At 39.4% G+C, this 24,480-nt stretch overlaps 1 protein-coding gene across 1 annotated transcript in view; it reads left to right on the forward strand.

The window, feature by feature from the left end:
- CHCHD3 (coiled-coil-helix-coiled-coil-helix domain containing 3) overlaps positions 1-24,480 on the forward strand; it is a 282,198-nt gene that overhangs the window by 44,522 nt on the left and 213,196 nt on the right. The window contains exon 3 of the mRNA XM_005679482.2: positions 14,953-15,034. Within this exon, the coding sequence (XP_005679539.2) occupies positions 14,953-15,034 (82 nt within the window). The remainder of the gene's footprint in view (positions 1-14,952; positions 15,035-24,480) is intronic.

Here is a 24,480-nt window from a genome sequence, read left to right on the forward strand (position 1 = left end):
TAGTCATTTAAACTGGCCATGAAAATGAATTTTTAGACAATCCTTGATCAGCATCAATTTTACCTTACCCTTTAGTCTCCTCTTCATTCATCATAATCTGTGAGTTTAGTAATGTTCAAAGACAATGAAAGAGATTCAAATTAATTCTTGTTACTGTCAGATCAAATTAATTTACAACAAATATGTGAACCTTGGAGATCAGAAGCTAAAATACTTATGTAATTGGACCTGGACATCAAGCTAGATCCTAAATCCTCTTGAAAGATGCACCACAAATTCTTCTGTTACATACTCTTTGCTGTGGGTTTTAAAAATTGTAAATCCTAGCATGTTGACATTCTGAAGGATATATGGCTTAAAATAGCCTCTCACAAAATATAGTATTGGCTCAATGAAATGTTATATAGCATCAGTCAGGATTTTTAAAATGGAATGCTGGTGGTTCTTCAGTTGAGGGGCATTTCATTCTGTTTTCATAATGAGTTTATTTTGGACTTAAAATACCTCCTCAGTTCATTTCCTCTTCAAGAGAAACTTCATTGGCAATTTACAGATAAGAGTTTAAGTCACAGAGAATAGAGTCAAGAATAGAACACAGATCTCTCTAAATCTGATTCTTTAATTAAAATTGTTTTGTTTTGAAATCTGCTTTTATGTCCTTTAAGAGAAATCAAATATAACATGCATTTGTATGTCACATCCTGTGGTGCGCGCGCACACACACACACACACACGCACACACATGCCCCTTCAGCCCATGGTTATGATGATAAAATGAAGGTCTTTCATTTTCATGTGTGGCAGGTTGTACCGTTAATGATTGTTTTATGGCCATGTTTCAGATGCATATCAACTTAAATCTGAACATCTTATACTATCTTTTAAAAGATCTTTTTATATTATATATGAATAATGTCATAAATGCCTTACTGTAAAATTCTTTATAAATTATATAACTGAGATCAAATACATTAAAGCCATTTACAAGTGATAAAACACACAGCAAAGTCTTATTAATTTGGATTCATTTAATTTACAGTTTGTCATGAAATTAGAGAAGATTTATATTTACTCATATGAAACGAGGTCAGGGTAGGCAATGGCGTAGATAGTGAAGGAGGGTTTGGTAAGAAAATTCCAAAGGGAAATCTCAGATTACTTAGCACATTATTTTGTGTAATCATTGTACCTTGGACATTACTATTTACAGAGGATAAGTTGCTATTCTAATTATTAGTGTCATTAAAATAGTTCCTAGGGACCTCTGCCTGATAACAGTTAAAAGAGTTAAAAATAACATGAATGTGTATCTCTTAAAATATTATATGTTTAGATTGTACCCTTGCTGCTTTCCTACCGTTTATTCTATATAATTTTGTATTATATGCTGTAGTAAAAGCTAATTTATTTTTGGTGTTTATAGAGAAATTATTCCTTATTAAACCCTTCAATTCCTTAATTTCAAGATGGAATCTCTGTGAATTATTACAAGTTAATTTAGAGTGAATAAATCCTTTTCTCATTTTCTTTGAATATAAAATTATAGCCTTATTGAGCTGTTTGTTCAGTATTAATTCTGATATTGTCACCTATGAAAGATATAATTTTAATTGGCCAAGAGCTATCTGATGGAGATAGTTTTGATGGGAAGTATGTCAGCTTGAAATGAATCTATGCTTGAGAAATTTACTCTTAAAAACATTAATCTGAAAATGCCTGTGAATGCCTAATGCGTCTGAATAGTTTGGGTAGGTGGGTATCACCTTGCATCTGTGTGCATTCTTATGATACCATAACAGTGAGCTGGGGTCTTTAGGCTGTAATTTATAGTCACTTTCCATTTCCATTAGATTCTTAATGAAGTCCTTGTCCTTATTATACGACACATTTTGAGGCACCAAGCAGGGGGAAAAAGAGACAGTTGGATAATTTAGCACGAAGTGGTTTTGGATACCCTAAGGAATATCAGGAGCCTGGCGGGTTACAGTTCATGGAGTGACAAAGAGTTGACACGACTAAGCGACCCACACCCACACACCAACCCCCTCTCCCCCAGTCAAGGTGAGTTGGACTGGGGAGATGTGACTTTGATGAGTATGGAGAGAGAGGAAGCTGGTGGTACTTGGGCACCTCGAGGCAGAGGTCACATGGGAGGAAGGTGCTTTGCTGTCATCAGCAAATTTTCATTTGTGTTTGATAAGTCCGTATTACTGGAAGTGCATTATTTGTGATTATCAGTGGTCATACAGACTGTGAAGTAGCTAGGTTTCCCCAGTTTATCTTTTATCAGGGTCAACATTTTGGCCCAGTCTATGACAGTGTTTTTCGGTGGTGGGACAGTACTGCGTCCAGGGAGGCATTTTAGAGATCTGTCGGGGAGCCACTGGTGTTTAGTGGGGAGGTGGGGACAGAGATCTAGAGAGCTTGCAGTGCCTCAGGGAGTTCCGCCCCTTGAAGAATTGTCCTGTGTCCTCGATTTCAGGATGTCCCATCAGGAATTCATGCAGCTGAAAACCTGCCTACCCAGCCCAGAATGGACAGAAGGGGTGTGGTTTTATATAGTTGTAAGATACTCTGAATTTTCTGGGGATGCAGCTGCTCTGTCACAGTAACCATAGCTATTGCATATGTGGTGGTTTAACAGAAACTCAAGAGTCAGCCTGTTTTATTGTATCTAGTGTAGACTTGAGGGCTGATTCCCTGGTGGTTCAGTGGTGAAGAACCGCCTGCCAATGCAGGAGACGCAGGTTCGATCCCTGAGTTGGGAAGATCCCCTGGGGAAGGAAATGGCTCTCCACCTTTCTGGTATTCTTGCCTGGGAAATCCCATGGACAGAGGAGCCTGGCAGGCTACAGTTTGTGTCCGACTCTGATTAAACAACAGCAACAAGTGCAGGCTTGAGCACTTACATACTAAAATGCCATTATTCATTATAAATTAATTTCTCTCTCTCTTTTTTTTTTAATGGTTCACTTAGGGTATTATATTGATTAAAAACCTTGGGTCTGTATTATCTGTTTATTTTCAGCATAGTAGAGGGAGTGTTACAAAATGCTTTATTTTGTATTTTACCCTATGAGGGTGAAACCCACTGCTCTGAACAGGACCTTTTATATCATCCGAGGTGTTCTGAACCAGTTACATCCTAAGCCTTAAGCACATGATATAACTGCTTCTGAAAGACAAAGTGCTGAACGGCCTTTCTCTGTGTAACACTAGTATGAAGGAGATTTGTGGATTTTTAGGAATATAATCATAAATGTTTGTACCATTCTGTTGAGTTGAACTTGACTGTAGGTAAACTTACTTTTAGAAAAAAGGTTAAGTACATCTCTGTGTTTAAAAAACAGGCTAGGGCCTTTGTTCTTGAAATTCTTGTGCACACTCTTGTCTCTTAAAGATGGTGAAGTCACTGGTTGTCGGTGACTTCACAGAGCTTCCGCAGTGCTTCACAGAGAACTGTTTGGTTTATTAGACATTGCAACCGCCCATGACTACGTTGAAACAGAGTTTTCTGAACAATAGGTAGATATTTGTTGGATGGAGGAAAAAAATAACAGGGCTATAGATGAAAGCAAGGCTGACCTTAATTTTCATAGTGTGAAATTAAAAAAAAATGAAGCTCAGGGTATTGCACTATAGTTTAATGAAAAATATTATACCAATATGTATTATGCTGCCTCACAGTTTTAATATATTTGAACTACCATAAATAAAATATGAATCAAGCATGGGTGTAAAATCTCAATTGCTTTACTTAAAACTTCCCAGGAGAGGCCATTGTTCTGCAGTGGTTAGCTCATGGGTTAAATAGGTCCTTTTTGGCATCTCACCCTTAATGGACTATAAATGAAGCCACTAAAGCTCAGAGGTCTGACTCAGATCTGCTGCTGCTGCTAAGTCGCTTCAGTCGTGTTTGACTGTGTGACCCCATAGACGGCAGCCCACCAGACTCCTCCGTCCATGGGATTTTCCAGGCAAGAGTACTGGAGTGGGGTGCCATCGCCTTCTCTGACTCTGATCTGCCTAGTGGTGGGCCAATATCTAGAAATAGGACTCTAGGTTTTTTTTTTTTTCTTCATTGGGTCAGAACTTTTACTTTCATTCAGAAGAAGAAAAGTCTTGAGGTTGGAGCTAGTTGACATTTCCCAGGGCTGTAGGTGGATTAGAAGATAGATTCTGTTTTTATACTTTTGCTTTCCTTGGGCTTCGAATACGTGCAAAGATAGATTTAAAGTCTTCTTGGAAAATAGTGTTGGTCAGAGTTTGAAGTACTAAATATTTTAGTTGAATTTAGGAGTTTTATTAGCAGTAATGGATTTTTGCCTAAAATACAGTTTTATCACTAATAGGAAGAAGGAAGAATGATTTTGACTTACTATTTTGACTTTCTATTTACCAAAGCAAATTACTTAGGTTAGGACATTAGTCTTGGTTAAAGCCCTTTAGCACATGAGAGTAGGCTTGTCCACTGTTGCAGTGTTCTAAACTGTGCGCTTAGAGAAATGTGCTGTGAGCCTTGCTTGCATCAGCGTGGCAATTAGGAAGGAGGGCTGGAATATGATAAATCACTGTGAACTGGTCCATGCTGCTGTACAGCCAGATCTTTGTGAATAATGTAGACATTATAGTCTCTAAATTACTTTTGAGCAGCGACCACTAGCATTCATCAGTCTTTTATAATTTAGTTGCAGATTATTGATTATGACTGCCCTTCAAACATGCACAGGTCTCTACCAATTGCGAAAATCATCTTTTATTTATAATTTTTCCACCTCGTTCCTTTTTGTTTCATTTCTAAACTTGGTGAAGAGAGGCCTGTAATCGCTGCCTTCTGTTGTCTCCTCCCACTGGTTCCTGATGGCCGGACCACCTGACTTCCATGCACTCCGTGGGACAGTGGGTCGTGGCAAGCCGTGCTGCAGGTCTTCCCGCTGTGCTCAGGATAGGCATGAGTTCACTGAACCTGGACGAGGCCATGGAGTCCTGCACACAGTGTCCCAGGCCGCTGCTGCCAGCTGATCAGAGTTGGCACATGAGTCGAAGTCTGTTTCACTGTTTCTGCACAGGGTACTTTGGTTCATATCTTGCTTTTCCCATTCCATTTCTTCTTGGTCTCTAATGATGTTCTTTCACGCCTCTCCTTCATCTGATGAATTTTTAAGGCCTATTCTTTAGCCTTCTACTCTCTTTATACATTTTCTTTCTTTCTTTTTTTTTTTTTCCAGGAAAATTCACTGATCTCAGATCTGTAACAGTTATTTCCAAATCAGCATTTCCAGCCAAGTCTCAAATCAAATCTGAATTTTAGGTTCAAATGTCTAATTGCCTGCCATTCCATGTGGTGATTCTGCCATTACTTTCAACTGAATATGTCTGACCTGAAACTCATTATCTTTCTTCACTTAGTTGACCATCGTGGGTGTTAGTTTTCTGGCATCTGGGTGCACCTTTGACTTTCTTTTCTCATTCATCTCTCAGTCACAGATGATCAGTTTTTCCCATCAAAGTCCTTGTATCTCAGAATCCATGTTTACGGCCAGTGTCCTAGTTCAGGTCCTCATCAGCTTACGCCAGCACAGCTCAGGCTCGAGTGAGCACCTCCTATCTGGTGGGCTTGTTAGCACACAGATTACTGGGTCCCACCCCCAGGGCTTCTAATGTATAGTTCTGGGGTGCATCTGAGTTTGCATCTCTTAACAGGTTTCTGGTGATGCTGCTGGGGGACGGGGGCAGAGAGAATGAAGCTGCATTTTGAGAACCACTCATTGCTTTACATTTTCCCCATCCAATTAATCTGCACATCTCTGTGAGATTACACTAGATTAGACTTCCTGTAACATGCAGAGTACATCATGAGAAACACTGGACTGGAAGAAGCACAAGCTGGAATCAAGATTGCCGGGAGAAATATCAATAACCTCAGATATGCAGATGACACCACCCTTATGGCAGAAAGTGAAGAGGAACTAAAAAGCCTCTTGATGAAAGTGAAAGAGGAGAGTGAAAAAGTTGGCTTAAACCTCAATATTCAGAAAACAAAGATCATGGCATCCGGTCCCATCACTTCATGGGAAATAGATGGGGAAACAGTCAGACTTTCTTTTTTTTGGGCTCCCAAATCACTGCAGATGGTAACTGCAGCCATGAAATTAAAAGACGCTTACTCCTTGGAAGAAAAGTTATGACCAACCTAGATAGCATGTTGAAAAGCAGGGACATTACTTTGCTGACTAAGGTCTGTCTAGTCAAGGCTATGGTTTTTCTAGTAGTCATGTATGGATGTGAGAGTTGGACTGTGAAGAAGGCTGAGCGCCGAAGAATTGATACTTTTGAACTGTGGTGTTGGAGAAGACTCTTGAGAGTCCCTTGGACTGCAAGGAGATCCAACCAGTCCATTCTGAAGGAGATCAGCCCTGGGATTTCTTTGGAAGGACTGATGCTAAAGCTGAAACTCCAGTACTTTGGCCACCTCATGCGAAGAGTTGACTCATTGAAAAAGACTCTGATGCTGGGAGGGATTGGGGGCAGGAGGAGGGATTGGGGACTGAGGATGAGATGGCTGGATGGTATCACTGACTCGATGGACGTGAGTCTGAGTGAACTCCGGGAGTTGGTGATGGACAGGGAGGCCTGGCGTGCTGTGATTCATGGGGCTGCAAAGAGTTGGACACGACTGAGCGACTGAACTGAACACCCCATTTCATTGCATTATTTTCATTTTTAAACACCTGTTTATGATACCCTCTTTCTTAACATTTCTATCCAAGCTCCTGCCTAGTTTCCAAGACTCCTCACAAATGAGCATAAATTACCCTTCATTTTTTTTTTTTTTTCCCTTACAAACAAGCTTTGTTTGTTTCCTTTCCATTTGTCTAGACTTAAGTCCTTGCTTCGGTCCCTCTTCCTTCGTGAAACACTCCATGACTACACCCCACCTTTGTAAGTTTCATTATTACTAAACCCCCAGAACACTCATTCAGACTCTTCTCTCCTTAATGGTAGGAACCATATGTCTTCATCTCCTACAGAGCCTAGGACAGGATTAAATCAGTGTGGATTTACTACCTGGTGAATGGATTGATTTCTCTAGTTTGTATATTCCTCGAGGCGGCTTGGGTTTGGGAGAAAACAATTAAGCAAAAATAATTTCATATACTTAAGCATTAAACCTTATAGCTAGTACAATAAGCTTGTAATGAATATCCATCCCTCTCTGCTTTGTGAATAGTCCACTGCTGGTAGTGGTGGCTCAGGAGTGTCCACAGGAGCAGAAGCCTAGTGATGGTAGCCGTGGCATGCAGAGCTGGGGAAACGCCACTTGTTTTGAATTTCTTTTGGCAGTGCACGCTTTTCCCTTAGGTAACATGTGATTTTGCAGAGTGTGTTCTTAGTTTTTTCTGAATCATCCCTAAGTTACCTGAAAAGTTGGTGGCTTACTTCCCGTAATGACTGATGTTGACTCCACAGATCAAGCAGTTAAGATGTTTATTGAACAGCTGCTGTGTGCCTAGCAGAGTCTGCACCAATATTGCTGTCTCCCACCCTGTCCTTCCTCCCCTCCTCTGTGTTTTTGGTTTGTCTGTAAAGCGTAGAGGATGTTTTTGCTAGTTTTCAGGGTGAGTACTTGCTAGACAGTTGTCCCAAATGAATGGAATGTCAGTTCAGAGGAACAGTTGGCAGTATATGTTGTCAGTGATAGAACCTTTATTCTCTCGCCTTCTGGTTTTGGGCTTTTTTGGGGAAATGGAGGCTCAAGCATGAATTCAGTCCTGTCAGGCTCTCATTTAACATAGCCGTGTTAAGGGGAAGGCTGGTGGAGAGTTTCTAGCTTGGGTTCTCATTTTACAGAGGAGACAGCTTTGTCCTAAAGCAGTGACGTCTCTTTGAAGAAAGTCACAAAAACGCATTATGGCAAAGCCAGGCTAGATGGGAACTGCCTTTACATCCAGCTTGGTCCTCTTTGTGTGTCATGGGTCTTTATGGAGAAGCCTTTGAATGTGGCCACACTCAGGACTATTGGAAAGAAACAGAAAAAGGTTTGGGTGGTTTTGGAACTTCATTTGGGGTTGGAGATTTAACGCTGCTCAATTTATAGTTTTATCCTCAGTGAACAAAATACATCCATTTGTGAAACAAACAAAAAAATTAAGCTATGCATCAAAAAGCAATATCCAGAGGTAATTATTATTTTTTAATTTAAATTATAGATCTTATTTTCCTAGAGGCTGTGTGAGATTTTGCAACTATTATTCAGGATATTAAGACATGAAATACTAGGTATTTCTGATTCTCAATACTGGTTTATGAATTGTCTTCTTAAAAATGTAGAGACTGTAGAATATGAATGATGAGCTTGTCTGCTGCTATACAGCGTCCGCAGCCCATATTGATGATTGTTTTCATGTAGAATGGAACATGGAGCTGGTTTCCAGGAGTGCTTGTTGTGAGGCAAACAATAAAAGGAACATTATTTGCATATTATGCCATTCAAATTAGAAATTTACGAAAGCATATAAATCCTCATGGAGTAATAATACTGTGAAATAAGCCATTAACTTGATGCAGTTGATGTTTAGGTTGCCAAACTCTTTGTGACACTGTACCTTCTGATTCGATATTTATGGTTATGAAAGTGCAGTTAAGGATTTTCCTTCCAACATCGTCATTCGCTTTTATGTATAAGTGGCCTCAGTTACCCTGCCAGGTATCTAGACAAACAGCATTTTTTTGAAGTCAGTCCTATGTCACATTACACTTAAGGTGATGGTGAATGTTACTGTCAGCTGAATGTCATCATAGTTAACACTCCGTGTGTGTGTGTGTTTAAATCAGGTTTGTCTGCTAACTAGATGGTGCCCCAAATGGATAATGGCACACCGTTACATGTTTCTTGCTAACCTCGGAGATTTATTATAGCCATCTTTTGACTCTTCTAATCAAACCCTGTACCTTTTATAAGATAAGGAGCATGACAAGATTTATCCTGCAACCCATGCTGTGAGTCATTTACTCCTGATACACTCTGTGTTGTATTTCATTGATTGCATGGATGCTTCCATTATTATTTTTTAAACAATCAGTGCTCTTTTTGTATTAATGAATTTATTGAAATAATAAGATTAATGGATATTTCTGTGGAGCTGAAAATTTAATTTGGCTGTATTTTATGGTGTTAGCTTTGGCTCAGCTATCTCAATCCTGGCAGAGTCAGTGTTTATCTAAAATCTGCTGCTTGGGTTATGCAATTACATACATTTATTTCCTTCTGAGAGTAGATCGCCATAGTTCTCTTTGGTGTTTTTAAACTAGCATATGAAAATAATAGGCTTTATAAAATTGGATATGATACGTATCAGCAAACGGTAAGACCAGAAATGGAATAAAGGAAAAATCCCAAAGGACCTGACATTTCTCTAAGAGGCAAGCCATAATTTTTATTAAGTAACTTATGGAGATTGTTTCAGAAATACTGTAATTGGGGAGGGAATTACAATGTAAGGATTATGTTAAGAAAATGAAGGAAAGGGAAAGTCATAGTGGAAAAAGTTGAGAAAGGAAATTGGTATGTCCCTTGAGATCCAGGGAATCTGTGTAAGTTAAATCATGGTTGTATTTTCAATCCAGTGTTTTCATGACATAAGCCATTGTGTCATGGCTTGGTGAGCCATTCATCACGGCATTTTGTCTTTTGGAGTCATTTCTGTTCATCATTCAGGGAACTGTCTTAAATATATTTATAGTGTTCTATCTCCTTTACCCCTTCCCTCTCTACCCCACATTTAACCAGTTTCTGAAAACAGAGAATTAGGACATTGTCATGCAACACAGAAGACAGGTGAAGTGTAAGAAATTTATGCTACTCTTTCTCTCAGAATTAAGACCATGGTATTCACAGTTCCTGAAAATACTAAGAATCAAGTAGTATAAGGTTAGGAGTTTGTTATTTGATCCCCAGGTTAGAAATTCTTAGAGTTTCTTAAGACTTTAATTTAGTAATTTAGAATGTGGCTAAGAGGGACAAGAGTTTGCTAGGTGGTCATTAAAGAAGAATCTTTGGACTAACCAAAACATTTTTTTTTTTTTTTTAGAATGCTGTTTACCTAAAGCAAGCATAAATTTGAGTTGTTTTTAATTCAGATACTTCTTACTTTCAGTAGTAGTTTCAGACAAAGGGTTTAGGGCAGACTTGCTGTCACCAAGCCGTTGTAATGCTTGACTTTTTCTTACGTATTTTGTGGTCGGTGTCATATCATGTACAACTAATTGACAAAATGCCAGTCTTTGTGTTTATTAAGGTACATTTGCCATTGAGAAGAAACTTAGAGTGGTTTCTGAGAACATTTTACCAAGTCCATGAGTTACAAGTATGTGAAGAAAGCATCCTTTTGTCTTAATACATTTTAAAAGGAAAGTGAGAAATGTATGTGAAAGCTTTGGAACCCTACTTACTGAGCCTGAACTAGTTTTGCAGATTTGCCTGGCAAATCTGATGCATATGGTTTGAAAATTTCTCATTTTTACTTTTTCTCATTTCACAAACTTTGCCAGTCCCCAAAGATCTGCTTGGAAACTCACTGTGCTAATAGGCAAAGTTGGCCTTTCCTGTGCTTCTGTTAAAGTAGTCCATCCTGAAACACTGACCTTTTAGTTTAATAACAGTTTTATTTGAGGAAATGTTTAGATCCTGAAGCTGAAAAGAGTGTTTTCAGAAAGGCCATTTTAAATAGCATTTAAACAGATATACCAAATGGTATATCTGTTTTCCCTCATGCACTTTGGACCTGTCTACCTGGAAGAAATGTATTGTTGCTTTCTGTATTCTATTGATTTAAAAACAAATAACATGAAACTTAGATTTGCTCAAAACCCATTACCACACCAGTTTATTTTCCTGCCTGGGCTTTGAATTGCTATTTTAGATTTTAAACTTTATGCTTGGTCATGTTTTATCTTTTGTTATTTTAAGTTCTCCATTGTAGCTAAAGTAATTACTTTTTCAGCTGTGACCTTGGACTTGGGACCTGAAAGGGGTGTGTGTGTTTCTTTTCCAGGAATAGCTATGGCATTAAAGAGACAGCTGTGCTTTGACCAGAAGCAAAGGGAACTAGCTGGTCCCTTGGGTGTGTCTTCTTCAGTGGCTTCGGGAGCATCCCTGCCTTTTGCATCTCTGGTGCTTCCTCCTCTCACCTTTCTCTCTCCACTTGTGGCCTACCTGGGTGATTGCGCCACGTTCTCATCCCGCGGCAGGTGGCTTGGCAGACATGAGAGGCAGGAGGGAACAGAAAAGGAAGACAAGCCTTCTGCACTTCCTTCTCTGCAGTCTCTCTTGGCATGGCTGGCTTCCCAGCCTCCCACTTGGCCATCATTTGGAAATGGAGTCCTCACCATTCTCTTTGAGGTTTATCACAGCATCATGAAAAACTCACTGCTGAATCTGGCTTTTCCCCTGGTAGGAAGCCCCTATGTGAGAGGCAGTCATGGTTGTTGTTCACCTGCTAAGTCATGTCTGACTCTTTGTGACCCCATGAACTGCAGCCTGCTAGGCCCCTCTGTCGTCCACTGTCTCCCAGACTTTGTTCAAATTCATGTCCATTGAATCGGTGATGCTGTTTCACCATCTCATGCTCTGCTACTGCCTTCTCATTTTGCTCTTCAATCTTTCCCAGTATCAGGGTCTTTCTAATGAGTTAGTCTAATGGCCAAAGTATTGGAGCTTCAGCATCAGTCCTTCCAGTGAATATTCAGGGTTAATTTTCTTTAGGATTGACTGGTTTGATCTCCTTGCAGTCCAGGGGACTCTCAAGAGTCTTCTCCAGCACCACAAGTCAAACCATCACTTCTTTGGTGCTCAGCCTTCTTATGGTCCAGCTCTGTACATCCATCCATGACTGCTGTAAACACCAGAGCTTTGACTGTACACTGTCCTCACAGTGCCCTGTCAGGACATGTTGAATCAGCTCCCTTAGAAGATTGAGCTCACTGTTTCATGCTTAGACCTGGTATACCAAGGTCTTACCAAAGCCTAGTTCCTGTTGAGTGAAATTCAATTGAATTGTGATCAAGAATTTGATTGAATTTTGCCTGAGAAAAATTTTGCTGTGATAATTTGATTATCCTGGCAGATTTGTGTGATTTTACACATGGTCTGACCCAAACTGATATTACTACACTTCAGAGAATAGTTTCATTGGGTAGTACTAACTGGGTTAAATGTGTGTCTCAATTTTTGCTACTAATAGAGCTACCAGCTGTGAACAACTTGAAAAACTGTGTCACGTTGCTTTGCTTGGTGATAAGAAGGCGAGGAAACCATGAAAACCATCACCCTGTGGCGGGCATAGCCTGGGGCTTCATAGCCAGCTGACCCCTGTGTAGCCTACCCGGCCTTGTTTTTGGATGAGGAAATCAAAACTCAGCTAGGTTAGCTGATTGACCTAAAGCCTGGCTGATAAAAAGACAAAGTCTATCCAGACTCCTTGACGAGCCATTACTGTCTGTAATTTCTCTGCTGGGTTTTGTATTGTTTAGTCTTTTAGTGCTGGAAAAGAAAACGAAAAAAAGTCTTAAGATTTGCCTGAATCAAGCAATTCCTTTTTTAGTTTCTTAAAAAGTTTTTGTTTTGGGTGACTTTTGCAAAGCAGAGACTTGTCTCACACTTTAGACTACCAAGTAGAAGAATGGCAAACAGCAGAATAGTGTGTATATACACACACACGCATACATATATATGTGTATATATAGTTCTAATGGAGAACATCCGTTTGAGAGCAACTTCTTGAGAAAACTGCCCAGAGAGGCTAGTGACTTTCCCAGGGTCCCCCAAGTTGCTGATGGGCAAACTGGGATCAAACCTCAGTTAGTCCGTACATCTTTCTCTGGTTCCTTGTCCATCATTCTTTTCATTTATATTATATTCTTTTTTCAGCTTTATTGAGAGACATTTAACATATTGTATTATTCACTCATTAAAGTGTACAGTTCAGTAATTTTTAGTATTTGCAGTATCTTACAGTCTAGTTTAGAACGTGTTCAATACGCCCCAAAGAAATCCTATACCCTTAGCTGTCGCTCTCCATTCCCCCTCTCCCCTGCCCCAGACAACCACTCACCTACTTCCTGCATCTGCAGGTTTGCCTTTTCTAGACATTTCATATCAATGGACATGTACAGTATGTGACCTTTTGTGTCTGACTTCTTTCACTTGCATTGTTTCAAGATTTATTCACGTTGTAGTACGTATTAGTACTTCATAACTATGTATGATTGAATAATATCACACTGAATGGATATACTACACTTGTTTATTCATCCATCAGTTGATGAACATTTAGATTGTCTTCACTTTTGGGATGTTAGGAATAATGCTGCCGTAAATATTCAGCTACAAGTTTTTGTGTAGACATGTTTTCTGTTCTCTTGGTTATACACGGTATCTAACAGTGGAATTGCTGGTAATATGGTAACTGTTTAGCATTTTGAGAAGCTGCCAAACTATTTTTATACTGACTGCGTTATTTTGCATTCCCACCAGCAGTGTATTAATATGCAGGTTTCAGTTTCTCCACATTCTCACTAACCCTTGTTAATTGTCTTTTTGATTATGTTTGAATTGGTACATCACTGTGGCTTTGGTTTGCATTTCCCTAATGATGAATACTGTTGAGTGATTTTTCATGCAGTTATTGGCCATTTGTGTATCTTCTTAGAGAAATGCCTGTTTATATCCTTTGCCCATTTTTAATTATGTTGCCATTTTATTGTTCAGTTCTGTTGTAAGTGTTCTTTTATATTCTGGATACAAGCACCTCAACAGCTATATGATTTGCCAGTATTTTTCCCCATTTTGTGGGTTGTCTTTTCACCTTCTTGATGATGTCTTTTGATGTTGCTATTTTCTGATAGTCTGCAGTTAAGAGAAAACATCCTTAAGACCTTTCATATATTTTCTTTTCTTGCTGTTACCCAGTGTCAGCTAAATTTTTGCATATTTCCTAAGGCAAGGTTGTTATAATGTCAAGATTATCAAATAAAATGTCATCGAAGAGCAGAGATGGTACTGTCTAGTTTCCATCTAATAGGCTCAACCAGTTGAGATTCTGGGTAAGGTCCTGTGTATATTCCTAGAGTTTAAATGCTTCTGGTCTTAATTTTGGGTAGTAGGTTTTGGGTAGCAAAGAGGAAATAGTCCTTGCTTATTTCTTGGGGAGGGCTCTTAAAAAGTATATAAAATTTGTCGATTTATTTGCTGTCATAGCTGTAAGACTCTTACAAAACATATTGTACAAAATCATCTAATTGGAGAGACCAGCTGTTTCCAGTCAAGCCACCAGGTACTTAGAAAGCTCCAGCTGTGTTCTCAGCACTGTTCTGTGTCTCTCTCTCCAATTGTTGGGACTTGAATTTGAAGGACATGTTTTCCAAAAAATATGGTTTTAACATTTTCATGAGTCAGTGAATTACCTTTTTTCAAAAATCATGGAAAAATGAATGTAACCACAAATGATTTTATTTCTCTAATAGGTGATTTTTTAAAATGTCCAGTCATCAAAGTGGGAATGTTTTGATGTCATTTTCTTCTCTGAAGTCCCTTCCTTACAGCCTCTCCTCCTCCTCTACGCAGTTGTCAGACTTCAGTGGTAGGACAGCATTTTAAAGAATTTGTACTTAATGGCTCAGTTCCCACTGGGCAGTAAGCAGCTCCTTGGGTTTATTATAACTTTTGGCAGGTATGGAGATTTCTAGGTCACCAGAGAACTCTTGATTAAATTACTCCTGAAGTTCACTAATTGGTCTTTCCCACAGTGCTTAGGTGGTTCCAAGGAGATACTGACCAGCTGGCAGAACTTTGCCTGTTAAGATCTAACCTCAATTTTGTCTTCCTGAGTATTGTCATGCTTTTGTTTAAAGAAGTCACTTATTTTATCTTTTTCCTCTCTTTGTTGATTTTAGTTTCTGAGGAAGAATTGAAAAGAAGAGTGGCTGAGGAACTGGCATTGGAGCAGGCCAAGAAAGAATCTGAAAATCAGAAACGGTGAGTTTCATGGTATTTGAGACAGATTTTGGTGGACCTGTCATAATTATGAAATACTTTTGGAGCAGAGTGATTATGAAGAGACTCATCATTGGTGTCTGGCTCAACTTCAGGATATGCTGAACATAAATGGATGTGGCTCTTTTTGGTTTTGGATTGTGCTTTTTAAAGCCCTAGGTTATCCCTTTCCCAAACTCAATTGTAAGTCACCATTTTATCTTTTGTGTTGTTCTCAGTTGCATGAATAACTGAGCCCTGGTTTTTCAGTATGTGAGAAATAGTTTTTGAGGATTCTTCTGGCATTTCTCAGGCTACATTCTTTTAATGAATGTATTTTTGATAGAAAATTACATTATCTGCTATGGGTATTGCCAGTATCTGATCGATCATTGAAAAAGCACAAGAGTTCCAGAAGAACATCTACTTCTGCTTTATTGATTACTCCACAGCCTTTGACTGTGTGGATCACAACAAACTGTCGAAAATTCTTCAAGAGATGGGAGTACCAGACCTCCTTCCCTGCCACCTGAGAAATCTGTATGCAGGTGAAGAAGCAACATTTAGGCCCGGACATGGAACAACAGACTGCTTCCAAATTGGGAAAGGAGTACATCACAGCTGTATATTGTCACCCTGCTTATTTAACTTACATGCAGAGTACATCATGAGAAACGCTGGGCTGGAAGAAGCACAAGCTGGAATCAAGATTGCCGGGAGAAATATCAGTAACCTCAGATATGCAGATGACACCACCCTTATGGACAGAAAGCAAAGAACTAAAGAGCCTCTTAATGGAAGTGAAAGAGGAGAGTGAAAAAACTGGCTGAAAACTCAACATTCAAAAACAGAGATCATGGCATCTGGTCCCATCACTTCATGGAAAATAGATGGGGAAACAATGGAAACAATGAGAGACTTTATTTTTTTTGGCTCCAATATCATTGCAGATGGTGACTGCAGCCATGAAATTGAAAGACACTTGCTCCTTGGAAGAAAAGCTATGACCAATCTAGATAGCATATTAAAAAGCAGAGACATTACTTTGTGGACAAAGGTTCATCTAGTCAAAGCTATGGTTTTTCCAGTAGTCATGTATGGATGTGAGAGTTGGACCATAAAGAAAGCTGAGCACCAAAGAACTGATGCTTTTGAACTGTGGTGTTGGAGAAGACTCTTGAGAGTTCCTTGGACTGCAAGGAGATCCAACCAGTCTATCCTAAAGGAAATCAGCCCTGAATATTCATTGAAAGGACTGATGCCAAAGCTGAAACTCCAACACTTTGGCCACCTGATGCGAAGAAGGGACTCATTTGAAAAGACCCTGATGCTGGGAAGGAGTGAAGGTGGGAGGAGATGGGGACTACAGAGGATGAGATGGTTGAATGGTATCACCCACTTGATGGACTTGAGTTTGAGCAAGCTCCAGGAGTTGGTGATGGACAGGGAAGCCTGGTGTGCTGCAGTCCATGGGGTCGCAAAGAGTCAGACACGACTAAGTGACTGAACCGAACTATGGGTATTAAGGTTAACAATATTGTAGCTAATAATGAATGTCATAGATAGTACCCATGTTAATAAATAGCGTTAATTAGTAATCAGTTCAGTAGGCTCACTTAAAAATTCGAAGACTTTACAGATGTGTAAGGCTGAAAAAACAAAATCGTCCTTAATTTCGTTCTGTTGAGATACTCACATTTCATTGCTCTAGGCTTTTTTCTGTGTCCATACTTCTGTGTTATTGTTGTCTTTAGGACTACTTCTACTAGCAGGAGCAGCTAAAAGAGTTCATTGAAGTTCTTGTAATAAAAAACTGGAAGCAATCCATGTGCCCATCGTGGGAGACTAGATGAATGAATTACGGCACAAAACCGTAATGGGATATTAGATGCTCAAGTAGATCTCGCATTCTGATTCAAAAAGATGTTGAAAAGCTATAAACTGACCACAGTATTTGAAACAATGTAGATAGTTTTTTGTGGGTAAAGCAGCGCCATGGACTGTAGCCAGGCTCCTCTGTCCATAGGATTTCTCCAGGCAGGAATACCGGAGTGGGTTGCCATTTCCTTCTCCAGGGGATCTTCCCAACCCAGGGATCAAATCTGCATCTCTTGAACTGGCGGTGGATTCTTTACCACTGAGCCACCAGGGAAGCCTTGGGGGTAAAAGTTGTACTTTTTGAAGAGTTAAAGTATAGTTGCTTATTCATAAAAATACGTGAATACATTTTGATCCACAGTAGTCAAGTGCTTCCCTTCTGTGCTGTTTCTGAAATTTGCATATGGCGCAAAGCATTATTATTATATGATCATGTGAATGTCTTCCACATGTACAGTGACTGCTACCGGTAGATGGTTTGTGAGATTTTGTGTGTGTATCTGTGTGTGTGTGTTTGTTTTGGACTGCTTCACTAGTTTGCTTGAAGAGAGCTAAATGTAAAGAATCTTTGAATTGGTAAATCTAGTCTTTGTTGGCTATAGGTGGTGGTGGTTTAGTTGCTAAGTTGTGTCTAATTCTTGTGACCCCATGGACTGTAGCCTGCCAGGCTCCTCTGTCCATGGGATTCTCTAGGCAAGAATACTGCATTACTGGAGTGGGTTGCCGTTTCCTTCTCCAGGGAATCTTCCCAACCCAGGAATCAAACCAGGCTCTCCTGCATTGGAGGAAGATTCTTTACTGACTGAGCTACGAAGGAAGTCCTATAGGACCTTTAGCATATAATTAAACCTCATTGGCCCTTAAATGTTTCATATCTAAAGTGATGAGTTTATGAAGTATTTTCTAATATTTCTTCTCTTTTGATGGAGTGCTTGGTACGCTTGGTCCAATTTGCCTGAAATGTCTGGAACAGGACATGAGTTTTAAGTTTATACCACCATTTTCTCAGGAAATAGAGAAGACTCATGGCTTAGGATTTTAAAAATCAAGATGTAATTAGTACTGCTAAAAGGGTTTACGCATATTTCAATAGTTTCTTATGCAGCACTTTTAAATTATTTAATTGGGGTTAGGTTGATGGAGTATATAATTAGACAGTGAAGTTTATTCAAAAACATTTCAGACCATTTTTCTTTAAGAAGCAGAGAAAATCAGCGTGTTTAGAATTCCATGTATTTGAAATTTTATTATTTTTAATTGAATTTTATTTTAGTAAGGAGTTTTGGGATTAGACCTTCGTATTTACTTTGCTTACATTTTTCACATAGAAGTTTTTTGTCTTCTTTTCTTCTGCTATGGTACTGGGTGGTGTTATAACAATTCTAACTGTGGTGGTTTTTTCCCCCTCTGTTACTTAGCGCCCATCTGCTCTCCCTGTTCTGTGAAAGATAAAGGGCAGACGAGGTGGATAAAAGGTGCCAGTGAGAGCCGCTTTCATCTCTCATGTGGACTAGGGTTGGCAGCTTAGCTGTAACCTGGGGCAAATGACTATTGATGAAGAATTTATTTTCTGTCACTTTTAAGGAAAGTAGAGGGTGGTACAGCATTTCCTCCCCCCGCCCCCCCTCTTAAAATGTTTTGTTTGAAACCTTCATGAAAACTTCCAGCTGTCAAATCTTGGCAAAAAGAGTGTGTTTATCTGTATAATAGTTCTTATAAGAGTCAATAGCTATTATTTTCTTTCTTTCATCAACCAGAGAAGAAACTTCAGAAAAAGCATTAAGAAGGTTTTCAGTGTCATCTTTTAAAAGCAGCTTTTTTAGAGAAGCACAGAATTTATGGATTATTGTAACTGTTGCCTTAATTGAATGAAGTCTTGAGAATGGTTCCTTGTGCCTTTGGATCGTCACTCGCACATCCTTGGCTTACCAGGTCTTCTGTTTTCACCCCGAATGCACATATAACTGTAGCTGAGTTCCTGAGCGCTGAAGACTGGGACATAGACACAATCCAACATACGCAGAAAGGACTTTGGAAATTATTTCCATTGTGATCTTTTTCTTCGCAGGATGTTAATCATCTTTAGCCTTTTTATTATGGACAGTTTAAAGCACCTTCAAAAACAGAAGAGTGAGTCCCCATGACGCTGTTTCAACAATTTTTGTTTCATCTGTATCCTGTTCACTCCACCTATGTGGTGAGTGGTATGGAGAAGCACTAATATTTTTAATAAGTTGGTGAATTTCGTGGCAGGGAACTACTCTGAAATATCTTCTGTCAGCCTAGCTTCATTTCAGTTAGTGTTTTTTTTTTTTTTTGGTTGAAAGACTGGAACTTAACTCTGGCCAACTTGGGAAGCAAGGAAATTTTTAGAAGCATATTAGATAGTTCAAAAGAAACAAAAGGAAGACTAGAGAACCAGTAGGTAGGGAAGAATTGGGTACTACTTAAAGCTTTACACAGTGGGCAAGAAGTAATTCCCCTGGATGATGGTTCCATGATAAAGGGGAAAGGATGGTGTGTGGCCAAATTTCTTTTTCATTTTTTTAGAATTTAAAACTATTTTATTGTTGTTCAAAAAAGTACTTATGTTTATGTTGAGGTTATAATTGAGCATTTTTTTTTTATAAGTTTATTCCAGCCTTCACCTTTTGACCTCTCACCCATCGACAACATTTGCTAACCGTAATTTTCCTTTTTTTCTTTTTTCTGTATTGTTTTCTTTTTAAATTTTTATTTTTACTTTATTTTGCTTTATAATACTGTATTTGTTTTGCCATACATTGTCATTGAATGGAAGATGCCATTAATTTTTAAGAAGCTTTATATTTGGTGTACCACTAAGAAAAAAATAGTTGCAGATAATAACACAGTAGTTAATATCTCTTAGACTTTTCTTATTGAAAGAGCTCATTAAGATTGACTTTGAGTTTTTAAAAAGCTATCGCCTGTGTGTTCATGAAAAGGAAAATGTAAGGAAAATAAATAGGTTAAGGCAGTGTTGTCAACTAAGGGAGAGTTTGGTTTCCAGGGGATCTGTGAAAATGTGTGGAGACATTTTTGGCTGTCACAGCTAGTTAGGTCTTACTGGTGTCTAGTGGGTAGAGGCCAGGGATACTGCAAAAGATTCTGTAATGCACAGGCTGCTCCCCCAAAACTCACAAAAGCACCCAAGAATTATCTGGCCCAGAATGTCAATAGTGCTGTAGTGAGAAACCCAACGTTAAGTAAGGGATTCTCAAAACTTGTTCACATTGGTCTGATTCTTCTAAATCGCTCTGTGGCTCGGGGTCTTGATGTCTGTATTTTTCCACATAGTGTCATATTCTGTGCCATCAGAACCTTGATGATGACAACAGCCTCCTGCTGTTGTTCCTGGGATTTTTCCAGGCTGCTGAAAACCAGTTTTTACAAATTTTGATGCTTCTGCACAAGCTATGACAACTGCTCAGGACAGACTGGCAGAATGCAAGTGTGAGATGCTTTCAGGCATGTGGAAACCGGACAGATGGGATCCTAGAACTGTATTTCGTCAGGATAGTCTGCAAACACTCTAGACCGTGTCTGCCTCATCTCCTACCTAATGCAGAAGCCCTTTTACAGCATCTCTGACTGGTCATGCCACACACATTTAGAACCCACTGAGAATCATTTACACTGAAGGTATTTTACTAGGAGATTTAAAATGTATTGGAGTCCTTGAAGTTTCCACTTGCTTACTTTTAATTTACTTAGAGAATTTTATTTTTTTTTAATTTTAGTTTTGGCTGTGCTGGTCTTCCTTGTTGTGCTGGGTCTAGTTGAGGTGATCAGGGCCACTCCGGTTGCAGTGCACGGGCTTCTCATTGTAGTGGCTTCTCACGGAGCACGGGCCCTAAGGGCGCATGGACTTCAGTAGTTGTGGCACCTGGGCTCAGTAGTTGCAGCCCCGAGGCTTTAGAGCACAGGCTCAATAGTTGTGGTGCACAGGCTTAGTTGCTCCGAGGTATGTGGGAACTTCCCCAGCCAGGCATCAAGCTGGGGTCGCCTGCATTGCGAAGCAGATTAATTTGGACCACCGGAAAAGCCCTGTTTATTTTTTAAATTGAAGTATAGTTGATTTATAATATATTTATGCTATACAGCAGAGTGTTTCAGTTACGTACATATATATACACATTCTTTTTTATATTTGTTTCCATTTTGGTTTATTACAGGGTATTGAATATAGTTCCTTGTGCTATACAGTTGGACCTTGTTTATCTAAGTCTCCACTTCTTTAATAGGCAGATACAGCCTAATTTAAAGTTGCTTTCGAGGGAAAGGTTTCTACTAGGGTCACAGTGACGACGCAGCTGGTTATGAGCATGCTGTGTATGTTTTATTCTCATTTGTAAAACACATTTACATGTGGAATCTCAATTCATCTTAGATCTGATTCTGTTTTATGAGAATGCTGAGTGATTTGATGCCCTCCAAAATCACTGATATAAATTTAGTGCACACACTAAAATCACTGGGTCTAATCTGGAATCATAGTTTTGCTTATGACAACACCTAATAGATGGAATGGTTGCCTGGTGTATTGGGAGTCAAGAGCAAATTAAATGCCCGTGTCAGCAGCTTGTTTTTCTGTGATACTCTGTGTGTTTTGGATTATAGCTGACCATATTGTGTTGCAGCTAGAGCAGGCCAGTATAGCAAGGACGCAGTGTGCTACAGTTTGAGTATAGACTTTTAAAATGTGATTTACTTCTCTCCTTTGCCCTACCTCCAAAAGTCAGTCTCTGACAGCAAGAAGAATGGGACTGCTTCTGACCTCTGACCTTTGGTATTTGAATTTCACCTCTGTACCTATGAAGACAAGTAAAAGTTGCCTTCATTTTAATAACCTTTTTCAAGAAATCAAGAAGAAAGAGAATAGCTACTTGATGCTGTAACTAGCTGTATATCCACCAAGATTATTGATGCTGCTTTTAGATGGGTGTTGGTTCAGATTTTACCCCAGTCTTAATTACTTGAGAAATTAAATGCCATTTTCCAGTCATCAACACATATTACACAGTTGTTATTATGAAATTATATACCTCCAACCTGCAAGTAATCTCTAGGTATATAATAATGAAAAAATAAAGCAACTTTCAGGGAGTAACTTCTGTTGATTGCTAATATTTATCAATGGCTTTTAGCATAAAAATATGGTTTGTAAGGGACCTGAAAAGATGAGTTAGCAGTCACAGGCAGTGAATCTCACTTCTGATTTATAGGTATTTGCAAAGAAAGTGATTACAGTTTGTACACTGCTGTGATGTGAACAGATTTCCCAGTGTCTGGCTCCAGTAGGGGCAGTGGACAGTTGGTTGGCTTTATCTGCAAACTGTTTCTTTGTGTGCTCTGACATTTACGAGATCCTTCTATAATATGAAAATCCCAGTGTATTAGATTAATTTTTTTATTAACCTCATTAAAGCTTTTTTTTTTTAAAATGTATGTTGTGTTGCTTTTCTGTTCCATTCTGCTTAAATATAAAGATTTAACTCCCTCTGAATGAAATAGATCACATCCTTGCCACCCAGTACATTTCACTGGGGGATGACTGAAAGTGCTGTGTATGTACTAGGTATTGAAATCTTTAGCCATCTGCTACTTTTATCTTTATTTTTTCCCAAGTGTCACTTTTCTATTTTTAATAGAGACAACTGCTTTCTATAACCAACAATTACAGAAAGTTGGATTATCCTGTCTATGTTTTATTCACATCTCTTTACGCCTTTTTCTAAATCCAGTTTTCTTTCCTACTGATGTTATGCTGTTGTAGACTCCTACTCTGAATTCTATTTGAGAATCTGTCTTTTTTTTTTTACATGTAGGAATATTAAACCTGGAAAACTAGAATCAATCAAGCATGCCACAGAAATCTGTAACCCCCCCCTTTTTTTTTTATTGGATGTAATAGCAGCCGTGATATCCAACCACTTCTTGTTCAGATGTTTCTTTTGACAGTAATTGCAGTTTTCTCGCTCATGAAGCACGTGTTTGAGGTAATTTGTGCCAGAGCAGGTTTTTGCATTTGGAAATTTCCAGGAACTGGATTTTGAGTGTCCTATAGCCGCAGTACTTCTTCCTGAAGTTTCGCCATTACCCAGAACAGTCTCAGGAGAGTAGGGGTGGTAATGTACTCTGTAAAACATTTTTTATTCTTTACATAAACTATTAATGTTTCTTGTCAGCGTTACCACCATTTTATAAAACAGATGACTCAAGTAGACATCTGTAGAGTCTTCAGTCAGCAGGGGAAGCCGGTCTTGGGCCGCCTGCCCCACAGCCCTGCACTCTGTTGCTGAGGTGATCGAATCATACTGCGTTTGGTCTTTGTTTGTGCTCAGCGGTTCAGTCGTGTCTGATTCTTTGTGACCCTATGTTCTGCAGCCTGCCAGGCTCCTCTGTCCATGGGATTTTCTAGGCAGGAATACTGGAGTGGGTCTGCCGTTTCCTATCCAGGGGATCTTTGCAGATTAGGGATTAGACCCGCGTCTCCTGCATCGGCAGGCAGATTCTTTACCACTGAGGCACCAGGAGAGCCTCACCACCCCGTAAGCATTTATTCAGAAGAGACCTGACAGAACTCCGGTACAAAGCTGGTCCTGATGCCATCTGGTTATAGCTAGGACTACGAGTTGAGAGCTCCCTGTCAGCCGTTTTTCCCTCCTTTCCCCTTCCCAGAGACCTGGGAATCCGGGGGCTTAGAGAAACTTGTGGTGAGGGTAATATTCTCTCAGATTGGGACATTTCATGTGTGAGGAGTAAACTTTTCTCTTCCAAACAGCATTTGTTGGATAGACTCAGCTCAGTTTCCGTTTCAGAAGGTGAGTGGGCAGGCCTGATGTCCACTTCCTTGAGTCCAGAAGTCTGTACTTATGGACAGTGGCCCACGTAGGCTGGGCCTTACCCCTCTGAACCTTCAGTCCTGAGCCTTCTGGGGAACCATCTGCTGAGCCTGCTGGTGATGAACGCCCTGTTAGGAGGAGGGGAGCAGAATGAGAGGCAGGTCTGGCGGCTCCCTCTGCAACCGGGGAGAAATACACAGGCTTCTCCCCTTCCTCTTCTGACCTCAACAGCTTTGCCAGTGGAGCCTTGAGCTGAGGAGTGCAGGCAACATAGTTACAGTTCAGATGTCAATTTTATCTCAACACGATCGTATTTCTAACTATTGGCACATTCATGTTTAAGTAATCCCTCGTCCCCTTTTCCTAGTTGGAGAAAACTGTTAAAGAAGAGAGTATCTCAAGTTTCTGATAAATATATATATATATATATATATATTTTTTTTTTGAGAGAACCCATATTCTTTTGCATCCTATTCTTATCCAGAGCGGTTGTCATTTGTCTTTGATGAAAACTTTCCTCACAGTTTATAGATGACATACATATAGAATACACACTTTGGGGTCACATTATGTTATGAAAACCATTCCAGAGTACAGGACCCATATGTCCAACTAAAATGAAAAAAAAAAAAAAAATTAAAGCAATAGGTGTTGGATTCTTGTATTTCCTGAGCACTTTATATATTTTAACTCATTTCATCCTCA

Source organism: Capra hircus, chromosome 4, assembly GCF_001704415.2.
Source record: "Capra hircus breed San Clemente chromosome 4, ASM170441v1, whole genome shotgun sequence".
NCBI lineage: Eukaryota > Metazoa > Chordata > Mammalia > Artiodactyla > Bovidae > Capra > Capra hircus.